This window comes from Myiozetetes cayanensis, unplaced genomic scaffold, assembly GCF_022539395.1.
Source record: "Myiozetetes cayanensis isolate MyiCay16 unplaced genomic scaffold, myiCay2020 scf31, whole genome shotgun sequence".
Classification (NCBI taxonomy): Eukaryota; Metazoa; Chordata; class Aves; order Passeriformes; family Tyrannidae; genus Myiozetetes; species Myiozetetes cayanensis.
The window spans coordinates 179,343-206,702 of record NW_026087533.1 but is presented as its reverse complement, the minus strand read 5'-3'; the positions used below and the strand labels follow the sequence as shown (position 1 = coordinate 206,702).

At 48.3% G+C, this 27,360-nt stretch overlaps 2 protein-coding genes across 7 annotated transcripts in view; one reads left to right on the top strand and one right to left on the bottom strand.

Moving 5' to 3' along the window:
- The window catches only part of LUZP1 (leucine zipper protein 1), a 39,483-nt gene extending 21,359 nt beyond the window's left edge, over nucleotides 1-18,124 (top strand). For 3 of the 4 annotated variants that reach the window (XM_050326129.1, XM_050326130.1, XM_050326128.1), the window contains exons 2-4: nucleotides 5,317-8,583; nucleotides 11,966-12,130; nucleotides 13,606-18,124. In XM_050326129.1, coding sequence (XP_050182086.1) covers nucleotides 5,425-8,583; nucleotides 11,966-12,130; nucleotides 13,606-13,641 — 3,360 coding nt within the window. In that variant the 5' untranslated portion in view covers nucleotides 5,317-5,424 and the 3' untranslated portion in view covers nucleotides 13,642-18,124. Of the gene's footprint in view, nucleotides 1-3,838; nucleotides 3,914-5,316; nucleotides 8,584-11,965; nucleotides 12,131-13,605 lie in introns of those variants that run through there. The other variant, XM_050326131.1, reaches the window with a different exon arrangement.
- Nucleotides 18,125-23,068: 4,944 nt separating this feature from the next.
- The window catches only part of KDM1A (lysine demethylase 1A), a 43,802-nt gene continuing 39,510 nt past the window's right edge, over nucleotides 23,069-27,360 (bottom strand). For all 3 annotated transcript variants that reach the window (XM_050326166.1, XM_050326164.1, XM_050326165.1), the window contains one exon: nucleotides 23,069-26,710. In XM_050326166.1, the coding sequence (XP_050182123.1) occupies nucleotides 26,525-26,710 (186 nt within the window). In that variant the 3' untranslated portion in view covers nucleotides 23,069-26,524. The remainder of the gene's footprint in view (nucleotides 26,711-27,360) is intronic.

Below are 27,360 nucleotides of genomic sequence, written 5' to 3'. Positions count from 1 at the left end.
CACTTGTTGAGGAATATCAGAAAACTCAATGACAAATCCATGAGGAAGAATAGAATCAGAATGAGTCATTGAAATAGTGATTCCTGGTAAATTCACTGCAGTGTTTGGTACTACATTACTGCTTTGAATTGGTTAAACTGTGTGGAATTGGGGTTTGGCTCAGTGTGCTCTAATAAAGGGCCTTTTAGGTCAAACAAAATCTTTTTCCCCTAGATAATTACTGGCCACATAGTTTGCCTTGATATTTTCTTTGAATAACAGGTAATTGGAGATCTCCCAGGCTTCCTACATATCTCATCTGAAGACCATTTTTTCAGAAACTCAAATCCACAGGGACGTTATTGTGGCTCTTGGCTTCACGCAGGATTATCCTTGTTGTTGAGGTGAAATCAGGAATTTCTGAGAGTTTTAAAGAGTAAAGAAGCATGCCTGACTGCTTTTCTGAGCTTTCCCAAAACTTTCCTCAGCTTTTCTGAAACTTCCAGTTTATGTTTTTGGTGTATGGCCCTTGGAAAAAGAGAGGCATCATTCCCAAGGGGACAACTGCCAGGTGTCTGTGCCCGAGCCCATGCCTGGACTCCTGTTGTTGTCAGTGGGGAAGTTCTCCTGTAGAAAGTCCTGTTTCCCTGGTAAGGTCAGATGAAGACACCTGAGCATCTTTTTCTCTTTGAATCTAGTTCAAGAGCATTTTGTAGGTGTGTCTGTGTATTTAAGCAAAGTGAGATGCATCAGTCTTGAGTGTGTACATACACAGTCCAGTACCATGTACAAAACAATGTCATCCCTACTGTTGGACTTCCACTCAGTATTTCCTCTGGTACAGCCAAGAGGAGCTGCCTCTGAGTTGCAGCACTACATCAGCTGATGCTGGAGGTGAGATTGTTGCTTCAACCAGTGAGCCTTTTGAGTGTGTGCAGGACACAGCCCATCAGAGTCCTTGATCTCACTTTATTGGTGACTCACATGGCTGAACTCTCCCTTACATTTGCCCCTTCCACAGTTTACTTGCTCTTTGGGAAAATGATCATCCTCTTTTCTTTCTGTTGGTTGTTTTTTTGTTGTTTGTTTGTTTTGGTTTTTGTTTGTTTTGGTTTTGTTTGGGTTTATTTATTTTTGCTTTTGTTTTGGGTTCTGTTTGGGTTTTGGTGTTGTTTGTTTTCCCAAAATGCTGAACTAGAACTATGCAGAGAACTGCTTCCTTTTCAAAAAATGAGAGCATGAGAAAGAAAAATCTGAACTCCATACATCCATGTCAGATTGTTCAATACATTTACAAGCTTTATCAGATTTATTTAAATTTTTTTAATGGCCAGTCTTCGCGAGCAAAGATCAGGGGAAGGTCTTTACACCTTCCAGCCTGCGCATTGGATTTTTTAGATGAGACACAGTGTGCGCGGAACTGAGCCCACCCTTTAATCCTAAGGTTCATCTGCCGGGGCCAAGCAAGCTTGGACGGTGGCAGCGAGGTCCTCAGGACGTAGATGGATTGCCTATTAAGGGCTAACGAGCTCCATCAGCCCGGGAGTGGCCCTGACCGGATCGAACCTGGGTCTCCGCGGTGACAGCGCCGCGCCTTTACCACTAGACCACCAGGGCCTCCAGATTTATTTAACAGCTCCTGTTAAACATCTGACAGCAGTATTAATTATTAGCATTAACAATAGTCCCAGTGTTTGAATTCCTTCTGATACTTTGATATCGGTGACAGACTGGATAAGAACCATCATGAACAGCCAGAATAGTTTAGGTTGAAAGTACCCCTAAAGGTCTCTAATCTGAGCCCTAACTCAAAGCTTGACCAGCCTTAAGTGGCCACTACATCTAAGATAATATTTTACAATACCTGATTCCCCTCAATCTTATAAGTGTGCTATTTATTTTAAAACTGATTTGTTCAGGTTCTGTTTCCAAGCACTGAGGTTACTTCTGTCTATGCCAAGAAGTTAAAGGGTCTTCAACTGGGAGACATCTCATGGATCCTTCTCAATATTATTTTTTTGTAGAAAATGTTGCTTTACATCTCTTTCTTCTCCTTGTTAAGCTAATTAGATTGAGCCTCCTTCATCTCTGGCAGTAAATCGTGTCAGCTGGGAAGGTGTTGGCAAGTTCCAGGGCCATCTCTAGTAGAGCTCTGAGTCCCTCGACCTGGTTGTGCATGTGCTGACACAGCCTGGTCTGTGGTTAGCCTTCTTAGTCAGAAGAACACACTGTTGACCTCTTTTCAGCTCCTCGGGACTTCCCAGATCCCTTCCTGTGAAGCGGATTTCCAGCCATAATCCCCAGCCTGTCCTGGTGCCACAGGGACAGGACTTGGGCTGTATTTTGCTGAGGTGGCTGTCCATCCCTTTCTTCTGCCTGCCAAGGTCCCTCTGAACAGCAGCCCTGCCCTCTAGCATATCAGCCATGCTCCCCTTCACCTCCCAGTCCAGTATCATCCACAAACTTGATGAGAACATGCTGCATCCCATCATCTCTGTCGTTAATAAAGACATTGAACTTCATCAGCCCATGAGGGACATCTCAGGTAATTCATTCATACCATCAACTGTTGAGTTCAATTATCTGCATCATGTGAAAACTTGAGTGTTTCCTCCTAAATCAGGTTCTCCTCTGAGTAGCCTCTGACATACACAGAGATCAGTAACTTAGTCCCAACATCCCTCTCCTTCTCCTTACGACCCATGAGCTGGGACAACGTAGCCAGAGGGTCTAAATCCTGACCCATGGTCCACAGCCAGGTCTTCACTCAGCTTTGTCCTGTGCAAATACAAAAGCGTGTTATAAGCCGTGGTCCAGACTCTGTAGGAACCAACTTTAGGAGCATGGTTTGGTGGAGCAACAAGATAGGTGGATCACCAGCAATACCGGGTCCCATCCCAGGGATCTGTGCCCATAACCCCTTTCCTTCTTGGTGGAGTCTGTGTTGGACCACCCCAGGTCACCTCCCAGGGTGATTGTTTCTTCTTATCTGCAGAAGCTTGTTGTTTTCAGGACAAGGTCACTCTTCTGCACCCAGTTGCTCACTGAGCTTGAGCCTTTACTGGCCTCCATGGTGGGGCTTCCCCCCAAGTGTGTGAGAGCAGGGGTCCTACTCCATCCGAATGGCAGCTGATGCTGCAGGATTATTTGGAACTGAGAAGAGGGAGGAAAGGGAAGAACAGCCCCTTTGCCCACCTGCCTGTGGAGGTAGCTCTCTATTTCCCAGCCTTTGCCATAAAGTGGGCTGTGGGACTGGTACCACTGGCAGAGCTTGCTGAGCCACCATGGTCTGTTTGGTGAGGAGCCTGTTGCTTGGTAGCCAAAGTCACCCTGTCCCAGCTGGCAAGACTCTTGTGGGCCACATGCATCTCTGTCCCCTGAGCTCTGCAGAAATGACCTGTGGGAGCTGTGGCCTGAAAGCCAGTGCTGCATACCAGCTTTGGCTGGAAACCAGCCCTGCACAGCTGCTCAGCACACCAGCACTGCCCCAACGCCAGCATTGCACACTGATCTGCACACCTACACAGCCTACCAGTGCTGCGTGCCAGCTCTGTGTGGGTCTGCCTCCACCACACTCCTGCCTGTCCTCCCTTCCCAGCTGGTAGCTGATGCCAGGTTAACCATTAACTCCCAGCTCCTAGGCCTGCTTTGTTTTCAGGGCACTGCGAAGCTGCTCACCCTGGCCTTTCCTGTGCCGTGCTGGTGATGTTTCTTGTGGGGTTCTGCTGGCTCCGAGCAGCCTTTCCTGCCTGCAGGCAGCTGCACAGTGAGCCTGTGGCCCACGAGGCCTTCACAGTGTGTGGACAGCGTGAGAGAGGGTTGTCCAGGAGCAGGACGTGGCTGTGGTGGTGGGGGAGGGGACAGACACGTGGCCAAGGCTGCGCACAGGACGCCGAGGTTCCTCTCCAGGTACTCTTTGGAGTGCTCCTTTCAGGTAGGTACCTGAGGAGCGTGAGATCAACCAAATAGGTTGGTGACCCCCCCGCCCAGAGTGAGGGAGGTTCTTCAGGAGATGGGTCAAAGGGTGCCTAGTGTGCACCAGGAGTGCCTCCATGGCCTGGATGGCAGGTGCCTGTCTGCAGCACAGGCCCCTCTGCCTGTCTGGAAATGGATCATCTCCAGCCCAAGGATATGTATTAGGGCACTGCTGCCTCCCTTACTGGCCCTGTCTCCTCCCCAAATCCTGCTCATTGCTTCTTGGCACTGTGAAATAGGAAACTCCTGAGTGTTTCCTCTGCAGAGAGCTCCACAAAAATTCTGGAGGTCAAGTCCCACTCCAAGGCATCCAGCCTGAGCTGATGCAGTCACCCTTCCTTTCCTCACATTTGCAGTAGCCCTGGCACTCACTGGGGCTGTGCCTCGGGCACAGGACAGGATGGTGGTAATGCTGATTGCCAAAGGGGAACTTCATATCCTCCCAGTGGTCATTCTGATATGGCCAGGGCCCCTTCCCTGCTGCTACCTGCCAAGCACAGAGGGTCTGTTTAAAAAACATCCTACCAGCTCTGAGCTGAGCCAGGAAGAGTTCACACTGAGTACACCAAGAGTGTGCCAGTGTGTTCTAATCACTGCTTGCTCTCAGCAGCAGCAAGGAGAGGTGTAAGCAACTGCTCGTCTCCTGAGTGGGTGAGTGGGTGGCAAGCGAGGGCAATGACAGCTTTTGAAACAGGAGGGAGAAACTTGAAACTCACTGGCATAGTGTCCTTGGGATGTGACTACAACCCAGGGGAAGATTTCTGCTGAGCAGCCAAGGATGCAGGAGAAATCCTGGCAGTGATGGGCAGTGCTGAATGGCAGCAGCTCCCAATCCCTCCAACTGCAAGCCAGCATGGGGGGCTTGTCCCCTCCTCAGCGGTTACCACATGGCTGGGGCTTGCATTTTTCTGGTTCTGAAATCCTGAATCTCCTTCAGCAAGGTGTCTTCAGGAGGCTGGTGCCGTGCTGAAAAGAGAGGTGTCTGCTGCATGGGCATGTCCATGTACAGGGACATGAGTCCTGCGTGACCCTCTGCAGCCTGGGACCTTGCACATAGGCAGCCACACTGACTGTGGAGCCCTGGATGAGAATCCACTGGTAGTGCACAAACTGCCTGTGCAGACCAGCAGAGGAGGGCACTTCCTACCCTCAGATATTGGGAGCAGGCTATTTTTGGAAACCCTGTATAACCAAAGTAAATGGACTGTGAGTCTTCTCTGCAGTTTCATTTCTCTGAATTCAGCACTCAGAAATATGTTTAATTAAGAAGTTATTTGTATGAACATTTATAGTCGAACTTACATACTGAGAATATTTTATATTCTGAGCTCTTATACTGATTTCAAACATTTTTTCTTTCAGAGTGAGATTGCCTCTGTTCAAAGGAACGATAACATACCAGGAATACACAAGGTCTATACTGTTCACCCAGACTAAGCAAAGCTTTCACCTAAAAGAAATAAAATAAACATGGCAGAATTTACAGGTTACAAGGAAACCTCAAATCGGCACCTACGTTTCAAGTTGCAGAGCCTCAGTCGCCGCCTTGATGAACTGGAGGAAGCAACCAAAAATCTGCAGAAAGCAGAGGATGAACTGCTTGACCTCCAGGACAAAGTTATCCAGGCAGAAGGCAGCAACTCCAGCATGCTGGCTGACATCGAAGCCCTGCGGAAAAGAGTCCTGAAGATTGAAGGCAAGGATGAAGAAATTAGGAAGGCTGAAGAACTTTGCAGATTAATGAAAGAAAAACTTGAAGAGGAGGAGAGCCTCACTCGAGAGCTGAAGTCAGAAATTGAACACCTTCAGAGGAGAATGGCAGAGCTGGAGAAGCTGGAGGAGGCCTTCGGGAGGAGCAAGAACGACTGCACACAGCTGTGTCTTAGCCTCAACGAAGAAAAGAACTTGACCAAAAAGATATCTACAGAATTAGAAATACTTAGAGTGAAAGTGAAAGAACTGGAAGCATCTGAGGACAGGCTGGATAAAACTGAGCAGAGCTTAACGGGTGAGCTAGAAAAGCTGAAATCCTTAGCTCTGAGCTTTATCACAGAAAGAAAACATTTTAATGAAAGAGAAAAGCAGAATGAAAAAATAATCCAGGAGCTAACACAGAAACTAGAACAAAACAATAAACTAAATAGAGCAGATCAAACTAGAAATGCATCCAACTTGCTAGAAAGGTCATCCAACAATCTCCTGGACAGAAATGATTTGAGAATTGAAGATGACTTGACTTCTGCACTGCCTTCGAAGGAGACCAGGAGGAAGGGAAGTGTGGATTACCTGAAACATGTAGAAAATGAAACCAGAAATAAATCAGAAAACCAAAAGAATAAAAACCAGGAAGACAACAAAGTGAAAGATCTCACCCAAGAAATTGAGAAACTTAAAACTCAGATTAAACGTTTTGAATCTTTAGAAGAAGAACTTAAAAAAGTAAGAGCCAAAAACAATGACCTGCAAGACAGTTACTTGAGTGAACAGAATAAAAACAAACTCTTAACAGGTCAGCTAGAAGAAATAAAAATGCAAATAAAGAAACAGAAAGATCTGGAGAATGGAGAGGTTGAAAATGAAGATACAAGCTTTTCCAACAGGGGAAAACATGACCGACCTAAATACAGAGGTGTCCCAGCTGATTTGACAGCGGCCAAGCACAAGCCAAGGGAGCTCTCGCCACAGCAGCGCCGGGACAGAGCACGGAACAGAGACTTCTCTGTCAGTAATGACAGCTACAGCCATGGTGGTAAGCAGGTGCCCAGTTCCTTAATGAACAGAAAAGTGGGAAAAACATCTTGTGCATCTGCCCTTTCAGACACTGCTGTCACAGATACCAAAAGACTGGAAGATAAATCTTTAGTTTCCACTATTTCTCCTGGTCAGAAGGAAGGCAGCGTCATGCAGAACGAGGGGAAGAGATCCAAAGAGCAGCCGTCTGTCCTCAGCCGATACCCTCCTGCTGCACAGGAGCAGAAGTCTTGGAAAGCGCCTTCTAAACCTGTTGGTGACACAAGCCTGAGATCCAAGGCTGAGAAGCCATCTCAGGTGCTCCGTGGCAGCTGCCAAAATGGAGCTGACACACGGGATGAAAAGTCAAGCAAAGAAGAATCAATGGTTTCTTTGGCTGAGAAGCTGAAAACAAGCCAGGCTGAAGTCAGTGACTGCATGGGGGACACGCAGCTCACGAGGGGTAACCACACCTCTTCCAATGGCACAGCTTCGGCATACAGGTACCATCTGTCCTCCCATGTGTCAGCCTCAGACTCTGCTGGCTCTAAAGTAGAAGCATTGAACACTTTTGCTGCATCACACAGACAGCCCTTGGAGGGGAGGGCTAAAAGGGCAATAATCTCCCAGGAAAAAGAAGTCACAAACACATCACTTGAAGGTGTGAAGTTTTCAATGCTAACAAAGCGTTCCCATTGCTCCAGGAGTCAGGAAGACATCCTGCAGATTCTCACAGGTCTTGATAAAGAAGACACAGAGCAGTCTGCAAGTTCAGCAACAGATCATGTGAATATGGGTTTAAAAACTGACTCCAAGACCATCCAAAGTAACCAGGAAAAGCTTAATTCAGATGAAGAATCAGGAAGAGGCAAAAAAACAACCACTCAGTCAGATTTTGAAACAAGAAAGAAAGTCAGTTCCAAGCAGATCTCCAATTCTAGAGGAGTTTTTAGAGCATCGCTTTTTGAGAATGAGAAAAACACTGTAAATGATGAAGACTCCACCAAGTGTATAAAATCATCAGATGCCAGCACTGGAGGATTGAAATCCAGAAGGTCGTTCAGCCCGAGAGAAGCTTTGAGATCAAAAGCCATTATTAAACCTGCAATTGTTGAGAAGGATATGAAGGCAGTCATGGGAGGGACTGTTTCGGAGGCAGAGTCAGAAAAACAGAAGTCTGTTTTTAAAATGGTAACAAATAAAATGACAAGCAGCATCACAATCTTCCCTTCTGAGCCAACAGCTCCAAGGACCACTGCAGATATAGCAGGAAAGGAAAGGCATGTTACCACCAGCAACATCAGAGCAGCCTCAAATGAGCCTTCACCATCAATAACAAACAATGTCCCCACACCCTTCGAGGTATCGATTAATAAGCGTGCTCTGAAATTATCTGAGGTGGACAGAAGTGGAGAGGCAGTGCCGAGGAGTAAAGCCGAAACGGTGGTCTCCAGAAGCAGCATTATGCTAAAGACTTCTGAACTCACAGAGAGGAACAGTGAACTGCCTGCAGAGACAATCAGCTGGAAGAGCCACGGCTCTTTAGATGCAGCTTCATCTGAAACAAAGCATGTCGCTGTGAGAAGTTCCTGGAGAACGAGACAAGGCTTACAGTCCCTGGAGGACTCTCAAACTGAAGTGGAAAAAGGTGCAGCTTCCAGTACAACAAACTTGTGTAGGTCCTCAGTGGACCTCTCCGAAGTGGAAGGGAATAGTGCAAGAACAGACTCCCTGGAGCAGACCTCAGCAAGGACCCGTGCCACGGCTAATTCTTGGAGTGCCCCTGAACTGGGGTCCCGAAGGACCAAAAGTAACTTAAGTGCACCTGAACTGCTGACACGCAGGAGCTGTGCGAGCGACCCTACAGCAGCAGCTGCTTGGCACCGGACTGCGCTACCTGTAAGTGTCCTGGGTTCAACACTCTTCTCTTTCAGTTGATGAGGTTTTCCACATGGCCTGGTAGTTGTAGGAAGCGTGATTTGAAATTCTTACAGCTTAGTTCTTAAGTGCTGCCTCTCCCAGCTCCTGCTGTCTTCAGTGCAGCATCTCATATGTGAATTACCAGATTTAGCCGTACTGAAATTAGATCCATCTGCTTTGGGTCTTGTAATGCCATATGAATAACTACATAGTAGCATTTGGTCTTGCCAAGATTAGAGAAGACATAGTTATAGCTTAAGTAGGGCATGGTATGCTTTTCAGAGTGGCTTTGCATGGCATTTTTGACTTGAAATAGCAATGAAAAAATGCTGGAAGTGAGCAGATTTGAGTGGGGTTGTGCCTCAGGCAGAGCTGTAGCTCTAATGGCAGCTGTAGAGATAGAGCTCTTTTTGGTAAGAGCTGCATGGTTTCCTCACGTGAAACCAGACTCTGGTCTGGAAATGCTCCCCAGGCATCTCCTAAACAGATTGGGTGGTAGCTGGAGGCTGCTCCCTCCTTTGTCTGTGCCCATATTCTACAAGGATGGCTGTGCTCTTTTCCTGTTCCTTTGGCTGGTACCAGTGAGGGTGTCCCTCAAAGCAGTGACACGTGTAGATATCTGGTCTGGTGAGCTGTGTTTGCTGCTGGAGCCGCAGGCTCTGACAGATTTCTTCAGGTGCTCTCAAGGTCACTGTCAGATCAGATTTGCCAGCTATGTGGTGTACATTCACAGCAGCTGAAGTTTACCTCACAGAGCAACCTGAGCTCTGTGTGGTTATCCCAAGGTATCCCAAGGATTAGCTGGCTTCCAGCCTCGCCCGTGTCTCCAGGGACAGGCAGTCAGGAGAGCAGCTGCGTCGTTAATTCACGCAGGGCTGGTAAGGGTTGAGCTCAGTGTCTCTCTCTGCACCAGACTTTACAATAAACTCACCCTTGACACCACGTAGGCACAAACCTGAATTCTTGGTCATAAAGTAAGCGTGTTTTTAGCTTGTAAATGAGGAATATGAAGTTAACCTAAAAGACCATAGATACATAGGTGTACTAAATATAGCAAATGGTATGTATTTGGGCAACTTAAATTATTGCATATGCTCTTGGAAAAGAACCCTTTGGATGGTATCTTCAGGATTATAATATGCCTCATATCACAGCAGCCTGTTTCTGCTGGGATTTATGTTTCATTTAAAGATGTAGTTCTTTCTCTGGCAGAAGGCTGGGCACTGATCTGTGCTGACATTCAGCTGCCCTGTGAAGGTATCACTGTCATCTCTTTCCAGCTCCTCTATCCACAGTCTGAGATTCGCTTAACAATCTTACATGGAAAACATGAGACCTGTGCTGGTTTTTCCAAAATCCATGTTCCTCTCCTCCATTGCAGCCTTCCCTGCCTTACTGCTGATGTAGGCAAATGTCCCTAATGAAGCTACAGGAGTTATTGACAGTCCTGTGCAATACCTGTGCTGCAGAAGCAGCAGTTCTCTGGAACACTGCTTTGGGAGCTCCAGGGAGCAGGATGGGTGCTGCAGCCTGGGGACCAGCTCCCTCTGGTGCTGGAACTCTACCTCCTTGAGTTCCTTAAAGACCTGAGGCAACGCAAGACCTTGAGCAGTCATTCTGTTGGGCTTCATGGTTCAGATAGTGAAGTCGGTATTTCTCTGATCTGATGTTTGACTGATGAAAATCAGTGCAAAGGCACTGGCAGGCAGTGAGCAGATGAGCAGCAGCAATGCCAGATGAATGCATAGTTTTCTTATGCCTCTGACATTAATACAACTGGAGCTGGGCTGTGTGCTTGCACATATTAGACAAAACCTTAAAGGCAGCTTGCTGTCAAAGGAAGCCATCATATTATGGTAGGTGGCTCTCCTAGAAGAGTCTCCCTGACTGTGTCCAGGGATGTGCTGCCTCTCGCCCCTTCTCTCCCCTGCTCTGGGGACTAATGTGCAGTGCAGCTGTGGTGGGTTGACCCTGCCTGGATGCCAGGTTCCCACCAAAGCCCCTCGGTCACTCCCCTCTGTAACTGGACACAGGAGAGAAAATATGATGAAAAGTTCATGAGTGGAGATAAGGTCAGGGAGAGATCACTCGTGAATTACTGCCACAAGCAAAAAGAGACTTAATTGGAGAAATTAATTGAGTTTATCACCAATCAAAATTAGAGCAGGATAATGAGAAGTAAAACAAATCTCGAAAACACCTTCCTCCTTCCTGGACTCCCCTTCCTCCTTCCTGAACTCCACCTCCTCACCCCCAGCAATGCAAGGAGATGGGGAATAGGGGTTATAGTCAGTTTGTCACGTGTTGCTTCTGCCACTGCTCTGGGAGAGGAGTCCTTCCCCCTCTCCAGTGTGGGATCCCTGCCCTGGGCTACAGTTCTTCATGAACTGATCCAACATGGGTCACTTTTCCATGGGGTGCAGTCTTTCAGGAACAGGCTGCTTCAATGTAGGTCCCCCAGGGGGTCACAGATCCTACCAGTATATGGGCTCCTCTCCTCACAGGTCAGCAGGACCCTACTCCATAGTGGGCTTCTCACATGGTTACAGCTTCCTTTGGGATCCACCTGCATTAGGTGCTCCTCCACAGGCTGTAGGTGGATCTCAGCACTCCTGTGGACCTCCATGGGCTGCAGAGGGACAGCCTGCTTCTCCACAGTCTTCACCATGGGCTGCAGGAGAATCTCTGCTCCGGTGCCTAGAGCACCTCTTCCCCTTCCTTCTGCACTGACCTTGGTGTCTGCAGAGCTGTTTCTCACATATTCTCACCCCTCTCTTCCCTGGCCAAAATTACTTCTGTACAATGCCTTTTTGTCATTCTTAAATATGTTATCACAGAGATGCTGTTACTTTCTCTGATTGGCTCGACCTTGGCCAGTGGCATGTCCATCTTGGAGCCAGCTGGCATTGGCTCTAACAGACATGGGGGAAGCTTCTAGCAGCTTCTCACAGAAGCCAGCCCAGTAGCTCCCCCCACCTACCAAAACCTGGCCATGCAAACCCAACACAGCATCCATCTCCTTTTCACTCCTGCTGACTCCTCATAAGCTTCTACTTAAGCAGCCAGCCATATCACATCAGTGGTTTCATCTTTCCTTGGACCTCAGTAACCTTGTCCATCTATTCTGTTTTGTGATTCTGGACCCATAACTTGGGTTAAAATTACTGGACTTTTAAAAAAATCTTTGTGAAATAGTACATAAGTGAGGCCATGCCATAGCTGGTCTGGTGCCCTAAGTCTCTCCTTGCCAAAGGGACTCAAGGCAGTAGCTCACACTGCCAACCCAGGACGAGAAGCCCAGCGTTATTCCAGACCCTTCATGGTCCTTAGGTCCCAACCCTTTTTATTTTCCTTTGCACAGGATGAAAGCAAGGATTTTGTGTCCAGTTCCAGAAGGAAGCAGTACAGCTCTTCTGAGTACCTCTTACAGGCTGACATTCCAGGGAAAAGGCCAGCCACCAAGGTGGAGCTGCAGGACCCTGAATCCAACTCCCCTGCACAACCAGGTCTCCAAGCAGAGGAGCAGGTATGTGAGGGAAGGTGGTTACAAAGCAAGAAGCCAATATCTGAACTGACATCCCAGTAACATAAAGAACTTGTCCAAAAAGAAAGTATACCTTGTAGAAGAAATCCAGTCTGAAGTTAGCACTTCCCAGGGATGGAGTGGCTGCTGTATTTTCTGTTATAAACTTGTTTCAGCTAGCTTTATGGCTAAAAATATTCTCCAGGGACTAAGAGGCACTGCATCTAGTCATGCTGTGGTACATGAGTCAATCAGGGATGGAAAAATACATTTGGAGAGACAAAAGCAAAGTCTCTGCTTCAGCTGGCTGCTGGAGTGCTTCTCTGCTGCTACATACTTGCTGCTCTGCCTCCTAAAATACATCCTTCTGGACACACAAAGAAATGCAAAATGGCCCACATTATAGTGACTATGACTTATGGTCTGAAATGTGAAAAAAAGTGTGTCTTACAGCCCCTTCACAAGGGGCCTCCTTCTGAGGATATAGAGGTCCAGGCAGACTTTAATTCTCAGGTGCACAGGCATGCTTGTGTCTGCACAAAAGACTTCCTTTTTCTCCTGGCATTCCCTCTTGGCCTGTGTAGCTGCCCAGAGCAAAGTGTATCTTTCAGTTTATGGGTCACCTACAGCAGGGAATCTGTCAGACCCCAAGCCCGTTGCCAGTGTCTGGCACTGGACACCACAGTTGCTGAGTCTTGCTGTGAGAGCAGCAGGACTGCAGCAAGGCAGCTGAGTGCCCTACAGAGCACCTTATGGTGAGGGCACAGAATTAAGATCCCAGAGGTCCATGGTCCCAGCTGACCTTCGCAGACTGGCATTTGAAGAAAGATAGTGTTGGCAGCAGAGATCAGTGAACTTACACTGTCCTTGTCGGTAGCTGAGGAAAGAGGCACCCCAGCACTGCTCTTGTGTGGTCATCAAGGGGTGATACTCACAGTGGTATTCCCTGGCCCGGGGCAGTCCTGTACCTGAGACTGTGTTGTGCTTTCTTTGTCTGCACAGACTGGATAAACAGCAAATATAAAATTGGGTAAAGTCATCCCTGTAATGTACACACAATCATCTGGGTCTGGTGCCTTGCCCAGACCGCCACCAACTGTAGCAGGAGCCTGAACACCACAAAAGGTGTGCTCTGACATTAAATCAACACCAGTGCCTCTATTGTCAGGTGTTCTGCATCTCACTTGCAGGACCCACATGTTGGGTGTGGAAATGGGTACAGAGTATGCTACAGCATGAAAAAAAGCCTTGTGAGGCAGGGCTGGGTCCCTTTGCTTTGGGCTTACTCCCAGCTGGCAGAGCCTCTGTCTTCCAAACTCATCCTGTCACTGCTCTTTCCCACCCCACCATTGGACTGGGATCCTGGTGGGATTTGGGGTGGTTGCCAAAGGCATTTGCAATCCTTGTCTGCAGAGTAGAAATGCCCCGGGGAGCTGCAGGTCTGGCCGGTCTGTGAAGCTGTGGGTTGTCTCTTGCAGGGCACTTCCCGGGCCTGCCGGACATCTCGGAGATGAGCTGCATTCCCTTCTGCTCAGTGAAAACAGTGGAGCAAGAGGCAGAACAGTACCAAGCTCCCAGGCATCACACCTGTTTGTAACCTCTCCAGAGGCTTCAGCTAGTCTGAAACCATTTTTGTAATGCGATTTGAAAGGTACAGGAGCTTTACCAGTGAATTCTTTTTCTTCATTGCTGAAGAGGCAGCTGCAGAGACTTTGCTCAGGGGACTCCCTTTTCTCATCTCTGTACCTGCAATCTTAATCTTCCATATAGGATGATAAGTCTGTCTCCATATGGAAACTCTGACTACATAGCCTCTCTGAACAATGGTACCCCCTGGACAAGAGAGAATTTCTTGTTAATCACTTACATTCACACAAGATCCCAGCAGTGTCCCTGTGACTATGTCCAGCCCATGACAGCTGTCCTCCACAACTGAAAGCTTTCCGTTCCTTGAGACATTTTGCATTGTCCCTATACACCCTTGTTGGCTGGGGTAGTGGTCACATCACTACCTGTGTTCCCACCACCCTCTCTCTCTAGGTAGGAGGAGACCATTCGTCACTGGTTGCTTGTTGCTTTACACATTGAGAGGGAAGGAGAAGATGTTGTTTAGAAGCAGTTTGTTTCCTGTTGCTGTCAAGTCTCTGCAACAAGCCTTGCATGACCTACTCATCACCAGTTGAGATCCCACACCAAGAAGCCATCCAGTGAGCCAAACAAACCAGTGTTGCAGCAGCAACACTTCCTCCTGCTGGAAGTGCTGGAGTGCTATTTACCCAAAGCTTTATGTCTCTCACACTCTGCAGGCAACAGCTCTGCAGTTCATTCTCAGCAATTGAGCCATAAGAGAAAAAGAAACAAGTGCTTTTCCTCACAGACAAGCAGAATGTCCTTGTTGCTTCCCAAAACAGAGTGGAGTCAGCAGGATTGAACCCTAAGCTGATTTCCAGTATAGTTACAGCCTCCATCTGTGCTCTATCCCTATCTACTGTGCCTGGGACCCAGGTGTGATCAGAGACTGCTTCAAATATGGAGATGTGTCCCCCTGTCAGTGCTCCCAGGCCACGGAATGCAGTTGGTGTCACTGTCAGGCAGAGAGACCGTCCCTGCAGCTCCAGGAGGGGGGCAGGTGCTGGAGCAGCATCTGCCCTGAGCAGGGTTATTGCTCCTGGCTCGCACATGGCTTGGCAAGTCCCTCCTTTCCATTCCACCCCCCAGCTGGTGGGCTGGCCTGTACACAAACAGCACTGACCCCCCAGTGCTTCCTGCTGCTTGTGATTTTCTGCGGAGGGACAGGGATAATGTGCCAGAAGGAAAAGGTCCCTGATGTGTTTCAGAGGTCCTGTGGAAAGAGCTGCACCCCACACTCATTCCCATCTCCCACCTCCAGAGAAGCAGGTACCACAGCTGGGTGTCTGCACATCCCTGTGCTGCAGCTCCTCCCTGGCTGCAAAATAGCTATGAAAACACAAGAGGTGTGTTTCAGTGATATGATTATTTTTTTATAAAGATTGTTTGGAGGAAGGGAAAAGTTATTTTTGACAAAAAGTGTTTCCTTTTGCAATTTTAAAGATGTTTTTCCAAATTCGTATTTTTAACCCTTCGTTTTATTCTTTTATATGTCATGACGTGTGAGTCTCAAGTTGCCTAACAAGATAAAAAGATAATGCTTTTAAATTAGTACTGAGTGGCAACTCTAATAATCTTTAAATTATATTAAAATAAATTATATGAACCACTCTTTGTTACCATTGGTATGGCAGTGCTAGTAGAACAAGATAACAGGAAAAAAATTTAAATTCAAAATCCAAACTAAAATGAAGTGAAAATCTGAAGCTAAATTCAGATTTCTGAACTGCTTCCCCATGTGTTTATCAGGAAGGATTGGAAATCCTTGCAGATTGTGCAGTCTGAAACCACAATTTCTTTGTAACAATCCTGTGCAATGGTTGTGTCCCTCCTAAGCACCCTGCTCTACTCAGCACTCACCGTGTGTCAGGATCACTGCCATGCCCAAAATCAGATGCTGCTTGAGCAGCAGCAGCTTCCCTTGCCTCCCTGTGCTGTGCTGCCCCCACAGCAGATCCAGCCCAGCAGCCTGCCCGGCAGTGCCCAGCTCAGCACTGCTTCTCAGGGCTGCTGCCTCTTGACTCTTTACCCCTTCTTTTCATGTTCCCCTCAAAACTAAAGCTGCTGTCTCAGCAGCCCAAATGCCTCACAGTACCTGCTTGCTTAACCTGGGGGCAGCTGGGAAGCACCTTGGCATGCAGCTGCCTCTGCAGTTGTCACAGGGATTATTATTTCCCTCTGTACATTCCCAAACCTGCTGCTAAGCGGCTCTGCAGCTGTATAACCTGTACCAGTCACAGTCACTGGTTGCTGCTGGGCGTTGCTGCTGTGCCCCCAGACCGCTGGCACACTGGGGGCTCCCCTGCCCTGGGTCACTCTGCCCAGCTTGTTGTACAAACCAGCAGACAGCCTGCACTGCACTGCACAAGCATTGCTTTGGGCAGCAACTGAACGGCTTTCCTCCCAGTCCCAGCCCCATCCTGCTGCAGGGCACTGGTCCACATCCCACAGGACACCCCTACACATCTACCAGCCCTCTCCTTGTCTTCCTGATATGGATCCAACTCAGCATGGTGCTCCCAAGGCTTCATCCAAGGGAACTGGTTGCAGTCCTGGCCAGGAAATCTCTGCATCCCTGTGACACAACACACAGAATAAACACAGGTTTCCCTGTACCTTCCCACAAAACACTGGCTTATCCATCAGCTTTTCTACCCCACAATTCACCCCAGGAACCCCTGTGTCTAAATTGCAAGGAAAGAACCACCAGCAGCAACAGCTGTTGGGTTTTCCACTTGTCATCCAGGACCAGGCTTTGCTAGAACAACGAGAGGGCTTCACCTGGCTGCTCAACTGGCTTATCCCCAGCTACTGCCCCAGCAATGCAGAATTGCTGGGCACTGTCTGCTCTCCTCAAGTGTTTCTCACAAGGTGACATCTCTCCTTTCTCCAGCTGCCTCAGTCATTTGTTCAATATTTTGCAGCAGATATGGTGAACTCCTGCTCCGGACTCAGTCTCACTGCTTGTAAATACTGGACACAGATGTCACACTGGTGGTTTTTACCATAACTGAGATTAAATCTGAGAAAGAAAACCCTCTCTAGAACAGAAAGGGGCCATGCCCTCTGGTCAATGAGTGCAATAGGAGCTGATTGTATTATTAACCTTATAGCAATGACTTCAGGAAACACAATGTGTTTACTCAAATTGCACACTTTTTTTGAACAGCTGTAAAATAGAGTGTATGTGTAAATATTGCCATCACTGAAGAAGTATTTGTAATTTTAGCATATAAATATAACCGGCTTTTCAATAGGCTTGATGATGCACAAGGCCACACATCAAGCCCTTGGGTAATTCCAAAGTTGTAAATGTATTTGCTGTACAGAGGAAGTGTGTCAGTGCTTGCTGCTCCCACAGACACTGAGCTGCTGGTCCCTTTTGGAGAGCCAGTGGCTTTCCCCAGAAGGGCTGGTGCCAGCCCGAGGAGCAGCAGCTTGCTGCTTCACAGAACGGCTTCCTTCATGCCCAGGAACAGCTCTGCAGCCGCAGAGCTGCCTCTCCATGGCTCGGGGAGTGTGGGTGGGACAGCTTGGCCACGCGCCCACTGGTGCTGTGCAGTGGGCCTGGCTGTGGGGAAGCCCTGTGGCCCTCCCACAGGTGGGACCTCCAGCAAGGGGAAGGGCAGGAAGCACAGGGTGGGTGAGAGACATCTGACACAAGCACATTTCCTAACTCCGGATCGAAGCAATAGTCATGTTGGTGTCACCTCTAACGTAGCAGACCTTATCTCTGCCACCCCTGCACAGCGTTGGAGTGATCGGGGCCCTGCTCCAGGCCAGCCTCCTGAGGGCTGTGCTGTGTGCAACAGAACACGAAGCCATTGTTTGCAGATGCCTCTGATGATCAGAACCCAAGTCCCAAAGGATCATCCTCCTGGGCTGCCCCATGTGCAGTCCCAGCTCCTGCCTTGGGGAAACAGCACTCCAGGCTGCATGGAATGTATTTTTAAGAGAATAAATCTATTTTTTTGTATTTGCAAACATATATTTGGGCTAGGGCAGCTTAGTTAGAAGACGAATAATGCAGGAAATCTTTTCATAATCACAGATTCATCTAAGTTAAGCAAATTTTCCGGGGTAACATTATTGCCTTTTTCCCTAAAACAAACTTTTGTGTCCAAAATAGAGCTATCAGCACTGTTCCACCCTTTCAGAACTTGCCTGTCTCAGCATGCTGAGTAGAGGAAAGCCAGTGCTTTCCTCCCTACGCTGCCCATGCAGTGGATACTGATGGTGCTCACCTCCTTCAAGTGACACAGTGCTCCTAGTCTGCATGCCAAATGTAAACACACACTTATCTGCATGTCTCTCCTGACAAACACTGTCAGTGCTACAGTATATAACCAATAAACACTTCTCTTTTTACGTGTGTGTGATGTGGTGTTTCCAGCTGGACCCCTGCAAGTCCTGTTGCTCAGGGGTGTCGCTGCCCCTGGGTGAGGTGTTGAGGCAGCCCTGGTTGGCAGCAGGGTGTGTGTGTGTGGGTCAGTGCAAGAACTGAGCACCTTGTGCTTCATTCCATGCCTGTGTTGAGGTGCCCCTCACACACCCATTGCAGGCTGAATTCCAGGCCCAGTTCAGTGGGCAGGGCACACACAGCACAGCCAGTTGACACAGCCACTCTCCACTGTGGCTGGAGGAGCTCAACATGGCACTGCTGATAGCAAGGGTGTTACTACAGAGGGAAAGAAGCCACCACTTGGTTAGAGCTTTGTCAGTATTGATTGCAGTGAAACCAGGATCTGTTTGTCACCTGGAAGGCGCTGGAGGATACAGAGGTCAGTACAAGTACAAATCTCATGATTTCTAACTATTTCTAATGTGCAGGTACAGTTAGCACAGATACAGGTACAATTAGCACCTGTCACATTCAGGATGAGCCCCTGTGACTATAACTTGAAATACACTGAGTTGTAAGGTGGGTACCACACTTCATAGACAAAATTATTTTCCTTGTCTCTGGATTATTCTGTTTGCAAAACAGGATGTGTTTCCAGCAGCTCTATAAAATGGTTTGTTATTATGGACAGACATTTTAGGAGTCATCCATAGCTGTCTCTTCAGTTACTGCTCCCTGGGTAGAACCCATTAATGCAAGGTGAAGTCCTACAGAGATACCCTCTGTTAAATATTTGTCCAAGAAAATGAACTTCTGTCTTGGTTGAGCCCTTTCTGTCCCAGTTCACACAGGCAACTACTGAGCATCGTTAAAGAGGTGGTTGTTTAACTGTAGCTACAACACAAATGCTGCTGTGTCTGGCCTGCTAGGAGCAGCAGAGATCTGTAAACATGTTAGTTAAACATTATTTCCAAAGCTGCCAAATCTGGTGCCAAATCTGGCCTTGTGGTTCAAGGCCAGGCTCACCACTGCTACGTGGGGACACTGAAGAACGTGAACTCGACCAATGGCCACCCACCATGGCATTGCTGCTTAAAAGCCAGGAAACTTTACTTTTTCCAAGGCCTTTTTTTACTGTGATCTTTTCGATTAGTCACATCTGCTTGTTTTGGTGGGTTTAGGTGATCCTCCTGTTGCCTACAAATGGGTGTACTCTCTTGTTACTTCAGATGCAAACCTCTCTGCTTTAGTCACACCTGCGAGAAGGTTGCTGCTCTGTTTATTGGTGAGATGTTGAGCCAGACTCTGTGTTGCCCCTGCCCAGGTCATTGCTGCTCCTGCCCTGGGTTCCTGATCAGCTGTTCACAGAAGGCAAAGTGCACATTTCCCTCGGCGTCACACCCAGAGCAGTGTGTACCCACGCTGCAGAGGCAGCTGACAGCTCCCCTTCACTGTGATTCCTGACCTTGGAAAAGAGCTGTTCAACATCATTACCACCACCCCAATGCAAAGAACAAGCCTAATGCTCACAGCCCTGTAGAGAGGTGGGGAACACCCAGCGGCTCTGGAGCCAGACCCGCTGCCCTCCAGATGCCTTTAGCGTGCAAGGCTGCTGCTCACCAGCACAGGGCCTTCTGCCTGCCTGTGTCCAGCCATCGTGCTCCCAGCATCCCCGTTAGTGTCTTCAGTAAAATGATTTTCAGTCCAAGGATCTGAAACCCAGACTCGTTCCTTGCTTTTGGCAGTTGCACAGATGGACATACTCAACTGTTTTCAGTCTCTCATCACAACATTGAGACAAATAATACATCCAAATGATTCCCACTTCCAATACTGATTCCAACCACCACCTTACTTGTGCTGAAGCTTCCTGCCATCCCCTCTGCTGTCTTTTGGAATGTATTCACACCACTTGTAGGACATGGACCCTTCCTTAAAGACAGGCCATGGAAAGGGCACAGACAATTTACAGGCTAATCCCTGAATAGTTGCAGATAATCAGGAATACAAGTGTCTGTCAGAAGTAGGTGAAGATTCTTGGAGCAATGGATGGTTGCCATGAGCCTGGTGTCACAGATGCCAGGTGGGCAAAGGGTGTCATTGGCTCTGCTGCACATTAAGGCAGAGTGTCACAGCCAGCCAGTGTTACTGCACTGGGAGTCAGCCCTGTGCCAGAGTTTTCCAGGGAGGAGGAGGATATGACCTTAATGAAGGCATTTTACCTATGTGCCTACATTGAATAGCAGCTCCAATCCAGGCTAGGGATGTCCTATCGTTCCTCCCATCCCAACTAGCATTGCCTGTTGTCCTGGTCCATGAAAAGTTTGACTGACAAGCCGTGGCATTTTGGTTACATGCACTGGGGCAATTGTTGCTGTCTCCTTTAGGGAGTTAAACACAAGGAGGCGTTTGTTGGTTTCACGTACTGCAACAAGTAGGCAGCAGGATCCCAGTGGGTGCAGAGTTCACCTCGGGACTCTGAACACAGTTCAGTGCCTTCCAACTCCAGCCTGTCTCTGCTGGCAGGAAGAAAGATGGAATCCCAAACTTGCATCGCAGGCTGAGCTGTGTTTACCACAGCTGGTGACCAGCTACAGGTAATATGGTGCAGTGAGTTGCCCCTGGTTGGATGCCAGGTACCCACTAAAGCCCCTCTCTCACTCCCCTCTGCAACTGGACAGAGGACAGAAAATACAACAAAGGATTCGTGATTTGACATAAGGACCAGGAGAGGTCACTTCCTGATCACCATCACGGGCAAAACAGACTCAAAGCGGGGATATTAATTAGATTTATTACCAACAGGATCAGAGCAGGAGAGTGAGAAATAAAATAATCTTAAAAACACCTTCCCCCAACCCTCACTCCTTCCACATTGTACCTCCTCCCCTCCAGCAGTGCAGGCAGATGGGATTGGGGTTATGGTCAGTTGTTGTTTCTGCCGCTGCTCAGAGAGAGAAGCTGGAGTTCTTCCCCTGCTCCCTGTGGGGTCCCTCCCGTGGGAGACAGTCCTTCACCAACTTCTCCAGCGTGAGTCCATCCCACAGGCAAGAGTTCTTCCCAGAGTGCTGCACCATGGGTCACTTCTCCGTGGGGTGCAGTCCATCAGGAATAAGCTCCTTCCAGATGGGTCCTCCACAGGGCCACAAGTCCTACCAGAAAAACCTGCTCCAGCATGGGCTCCTCTCTCCAAGGAGAGTTTTCAGGGTTTGTTTCATCATCTGAGCAAACCCTACTGTTCTCTTTGCTATTACATAGCCCTTCAGGTCCTGGTGGTTGATGCTGGACACTACCCTGTTGCCAGCAAAAACATGAGGGTGACCCAGGTCTCCATGTCCTGCACTTGAAGAAAATAAATCCAGACCTCAGATGTCTGAAATTGGGTTCAGAGGTAGAAGTCAGGGTTCATCCATCAGGCACTAATGAGATGGGTCTTCCCATAGCCTTTAGGGCTTCCCAGGACTCACAAGCCCCTGAGTTTTGCAGGATCACAGGCACAATGACAATAGAAGGCAATTTCAACAGAATGGGTTGTCCCACATGTGTCTTCAATGGGAATTGATCCCTTCAATCGTAAAGGTGGCACCTGTCAGTGGCCCAGTAGGAAAAAACTTTCAAATCTTCAGGTTTCCATGAATTCCTCAGCAGTTACTGGCAATGATGACTGTGTGTCTCAAACACAGATCCCAACTGTGCCATGAGACATCAGCATGTCCTTTGATCAGGCCATCAGCCTGCTCTATGGTATCAGTACTTGCCTCAAAGTCTGTCAGATTCTAACAAATTCCCTGTATAAGGGCTCAGAGCACAGCCATGAGTCATTTTTCCCCGGGTAGGCAGAGCTGAGGTCAGGTCAACAGGCATTACCCCTCCAATATTTAAAGCTTTCCTTGATGGTGTAATTCCTAATTCTCTGCCTGCCTTTTATTCAAAACTAATTTGGGCCCTTGTATCAGGAACATGTCTTGTGCAGTTCCTAATCAACAGACCACTGGTAAAAATTCACCACACTGATCTGGTGGCCTGAACCCCAAACCTTGGCTTCCAGTTTTTCAACTTCTTCAGGTCCTATTGGAAAGATGCAAAAGGGTTAATGGCACACAGCTGGAGGACACCTGTGTCCTGGCCCCTATCATCCCTTTTGACAGCTCTGCCCCTTGCCTGTAGGCTTGGAGGGCAGCTGACTGTATGTGTGACTTCCCTTGGGCCCTCCCAGCCCTTGGGCCCTCCCAGCCCTTGGGCCTTTCCCGAGGGATCCTTCATCCCCTGGGTGGGCTCCATTAGCTCTGCCTCAGGGAGTTGAGGCTCTTGAGGGGTGGAGTGGGGGCTGCTTGGAGAGGTTTCCCACTAGTCTGTTGAACCCTCTTATTCTGCTGGCCCCACTGCCCACAGCAGCTCCCCCCCATGCCTGCAGGTAAGTGGGCTGTGCAGCATCTGCCCAGGTCACTGGAGGTGCAGGTGGAAGCTGATGGGGTTTGCTGATTCAGTTTAAGGTGGTTGGGGCCCACTGGCATGGCCATGGCATGCTGTTGTCCCATCTCGTACATACCAAGATCTTTCCTGTGTTCCCACCCCACTTCTTGGGCTCTTTGCCCATGATTAATTTCAGCATTTGGACAATGCGCTGGGTTGTGAACTTTGTTACTGGTGCCAGCACAATTTTAATTTTTTGTTCAACAGAGGTGTCCACTCTCTTTCTTTTCAGTTCTTTAATACCTTTATCTTCAGCTGTTTCTTCAAGCTCCCTTGTGCCTGCACAAGGCACACCCTGAGATGCACACACAGCTCCTCTGCCTTTCCCATCTTCCTTGCTTTCTTGGCATTGATGCTGTGGGGGTTGAACTTTGCCCTTTCCATTCCCAGAGGAAGATGGGCACAACGCTGCCTCTGTAACAATTCCCTGCTGGCATCCTGCTGATTTGCCAAGTAAGAAATTTGTAAGTTCAGGCTTACAAAATCAAGACAAATAATATATTCAAGCAAGATTTATTTTATAAACTGTGAAACCAAATATACCAATTAAAATTCTGCCAACACTTGAATACAGATCATAGAACCATACAATCAGCCAGGTTGGAAAGGACCTCTGAGATCATCAAGTGCAACCCTTGATCCACAACTGCCGTGGCTACCAGACCATGGCACTAAGATTCATGATGCCCAGTGGAATTCACATGGCCTGGGATAAGAATTCCCAAGATATTACAAGAGTAACCCAAAATGTGCTCTCACGAAGGCTACTGACTCTGAGGAGCTCCCTTGAGTGGATCCCAACCCCCGGGAAGGCCCCAGCCCCACCTGTTGCTCTGAGGGCTGACTCAACTGGCAGAGCTACAGCCCACTATGATCTGCATCTGTGGTCAGGTAAATTCACATTAACCCCTCTGGCCGGGGTCTGACCTTTTGCCCCACCACAGCTGCCAGGCAGGGGTGATGGGGTCAGCCTGCAGAGTCAGCACCACACACCTGATGCCAGTCACAACACAGGTCAGTGGCAGGCACTGGCTGGAGGACTCAGTTCCTGCTGGAGCGACTGCACCTGCCACAGTTCTCTGCACTCAGCTTCAACTGGAATTCTGTGTGGTGTCATCAGGATATGCAAAGGAGGTTTAAGGATATGCAATGCCTTCGGTCCCCAAAGACTCTGTTAACACACTACCCAAGCTCACAGACAGCACCAAGTCAGGCACGGCAGCCACAGCTCAAAGAAAACCCCCAAAACCCCAGATAGAACAGTCACGTTTGTATTGCGTGGTAGCCTTGACTCCACAGGGAAGGGAAGGGAAGGCCTGTTCATTCTTTTCAGACTGGAGCACGTCCAGGGAAGGGCAACAAGGCTCGGGAAAGATCTAGAAAAACAAGTCTTATGAGGAAGGGCTGAGGGAGCTGGGTTTGTTTGCTGTGGGGGAGGCTCAGGGGGGACCTCATCGCCCTCCACAATCCCTGACACGAGGCTGGGGTGAGGGGGGACCGGTCTGTTCTGCCGTGAGAGCACCACAGGAAATGGCCCTAAGCTAAGATGGGAAATTCAAATGGGATATTAAAAAAAAATTGTTTCACTGTTCCAGCAGTCAGGCATTGGAATAAGTTGCACGGGGAGGTGGAGTCACCATCCCTGAAGGTGCTCAAGAGGCACCTGGTTCTGGTGCTGGGTAATGTGGTTACACATTAAAGGGGTTACAGTGGTGGTGCTGGGTGGATGGTTGGACTGGATGACCTTTGTAGGTCTCTTTCAACATTAATGATTCTTTGACTCTGCAATAAAGCCAAGTAGGCCTGAACATGACTCCTGGAGGGAGATGGAGGCTCAGACAAGACCACCCCTTACTGTTTCCTTCATGCTCTTCTACTAGCTCCATGCTCTCAGGTGGAGCTTTTCCAAGTGCCCTCAGGCCTACCAAAATCTTACCAGCTGCAGCCATTCCCATCCCAGGCCAGATTCCAGGTCCTCCTTTAAGGAGCAGCTTGGCTATCCTTCCTCCTCAAATGGTCCAGCCACCTCCAGAACTGTGGTGAGTTGCCAATAAATGGTAATTTGTTTTCTTCAAAAGCTGCAGCATCTCAGCTGCTTCTGAAAACAGGCAGAGTCTGCACACTTCAGCCATAAGGACCTGCAGGTCACACCCAACCCAAAATCCAGGGAAGTGGTATTTTAAATCCTTACCCATTCAACAGGCACGTTACCTCTGCTGACCCAAAACGAGCACGAAGCGCTGCAGAGATCGGGAGATTCCAGTCCCTCCGGGCCAAGGGGCACACAGGAAACATTCGAGGGGGTGTGCAGGGCTTCATGAAGGCCAGCAGAGCACATGGGAGAACTGCAGCCACACTCCAAACTGCATCCTCCACCACCCACAGCTCAGAAAGCACTGGCTCCTGTTGCTGAGCAGAGATTCAGCAGTCTGATACTTACGGAGTAGCTGCAGTGACAGTAACTCACACACTTCAGACCATGCAGAAGCAGCCTGGCATTTGTCTGGAAAAAGACACCTTTGACTACAGTAAGTTCAGGACTATTTTATTTTCTAGCGGGCCTGAAGTGCTTTTAAGAGTTTCTGACACTTTGCTAGAGCACACAGGATGTCATGACAGAGACAGCACCATCATGAATCCCAACAACAAACCACCCTACAAATATGGAGACCCAATTACATCGCATATGTGTGGCACAGCACCCCAATTCTTTTCCCATCTTCAGTCAGAGTAGCCAAGAGGACCTCAGCTGCTGGTGGATTTTAAAGGTCTGTCACATCTGTCATCCTGGAACAAGTTTCCCTGGATAGTGGTGTTGATGAGCATAAGGCAGCAACTCTTGAGTTTCAAACGACTCCCTATTTACTCTCCTTCACCCCTAGACACTCCTCCTCCATGCCTTGCTGGACTTTCAAGTCCTGCCCCCCTTTAATGGCACTTTTCTAACCAACCATGACAAGTCTCTCTTGTCCCTGGAAGGCATGGCAAGAATGAGTGGTGTTGCTCAATACTAACCCTTTTCATCAAGGGCTCAAGTAGCAACAACATTTGCAAAGTCAGAGACCTGAGGAAGGTAACACTGATTTAGATGGAGATTTGGCATAAAGGGTCTCTCCAACCACTTCCAATGGGTTTAGTACTTGACACCTCTAATCTCTGTCCCCTTCACAGCCCAATACCCTGGCCACATAAGCCCTTTCTCACAGACCTCAACATGTCAGGAGAAAGCAACCAGAAGACATGGTCAGGAGGATGAATGATATAAACAAATGCTAATATTTTTTTCTCATTTTTAACTTAAAAATATCCAATTCTGAAGATTTCTTTTGTTGAAAGTATTTAATAAAACAGTATGCTTAGCATGCTCAATGATACCAACTTACTCTCTACAACAGGATGCAGATGGTGTAGCAGCCAATGGACTATTTTGAAAGGAATGTGATTTGCTGTTACTGATAGGTAAACAGTTGCCCCAAATTCTCAAAACCAGACAGGAATAGAATTGGTCAAAAATATTAGTCTTCAAAACAAAACCACAGAAAAACCACAAAGAAGTTTACATAAATTCTACACTAAGTTACTATTTGTAGCAACCAGCTTTTAGAGGGCTTTGTGCAATTACCAAATTGTAAATACACACATAGGTAGAAAAAAAACCCATCCTAAAAAACCTCCAGCTATAAGCTTGACTTTCAAAAAGTATCTGCAGAACCAAAGTCCCTCACCAGCTTCACAGTAAAGGATTCTGTTTACACTGTCCCTTCAAACAGCTCTAAGGTTTTTAGAAGGCTGCCAAGCCCAGGGCTCAGCGAGCTTCTGTAAGGCCATTCTCACACCAGCGTTGTGCAGTAACTCAGGTCCTCTCCCAGACTCTGCCGGGGACTGTGGGAGTGTCTCCATCCCAGATCCACAGCAGCAGCACCGTGGGGTTCTTGTGCTGAGGCTCCCTGCCCTCACAGGCTGGCCGCCTGCTGCGGGGGCGCAGGGGGCGCGGGCTGGCGCGGCAGGGTGTACATGGCCCCCAGGAACTGGTCTGCGATGCGCCCGGCCTCGCGTAGCCCGCTCAGCAGCGCCCCGTGCACCGTGGCGGGGTAGTTGCGGATGGTGTGCTCTCCCGCGAAGAACAGGCGTGGAACGGGCTGGGGGACAGAGGGCACGGTTAGGGGTTGCTCTTGTGCTTTCGGATCCTGCAGCAAATGATACTTTAAGGACGTTAAAAGCCCTCAAATCACAACACAATCTCCACTAACATGAAGGTGGTGCATATAATGCAGTCCCTAATGAAACTATTTTAACCCGTGTACAAATTACCAAGAAAATAAAGCTCTACTCAATAAGCAATGTTTGCAGAGCCAGAGAAGCAGAGAAGGTTCATGTCCCAGTTGTACTGAAACAGCATTTGCACGTTGTATCCGTAACTCCACAGCCAAACTGTCAAACGTATTTAGGAGGAATGGTTTCTGATCCTGGTACGTGGACTCCAGCACAGTTAGCAAACAAAAACTTTAGCAATTCATTAAAATCAGCTGTTTCTCTTTAAACTGAGACCTAAAGCAACTGCCCACAGAATCATAAAATGTAGGAGAAAAACAAGTACTCACGTATTACATTCTGCAAGGAATGTAATACACTTTATCCAAAGCTAGGTGTATTAAAGACTTGTATCATTAGAACAAGAACCCAAATAAAGCTAAAGCTACAAACCCTTTTCTGGCAGGGCTTTCAGAGTAGATGGTGCTTTCAAACTTCCATCCACTCCACATGAACTAGAGATAACTCCTGCCTTCAT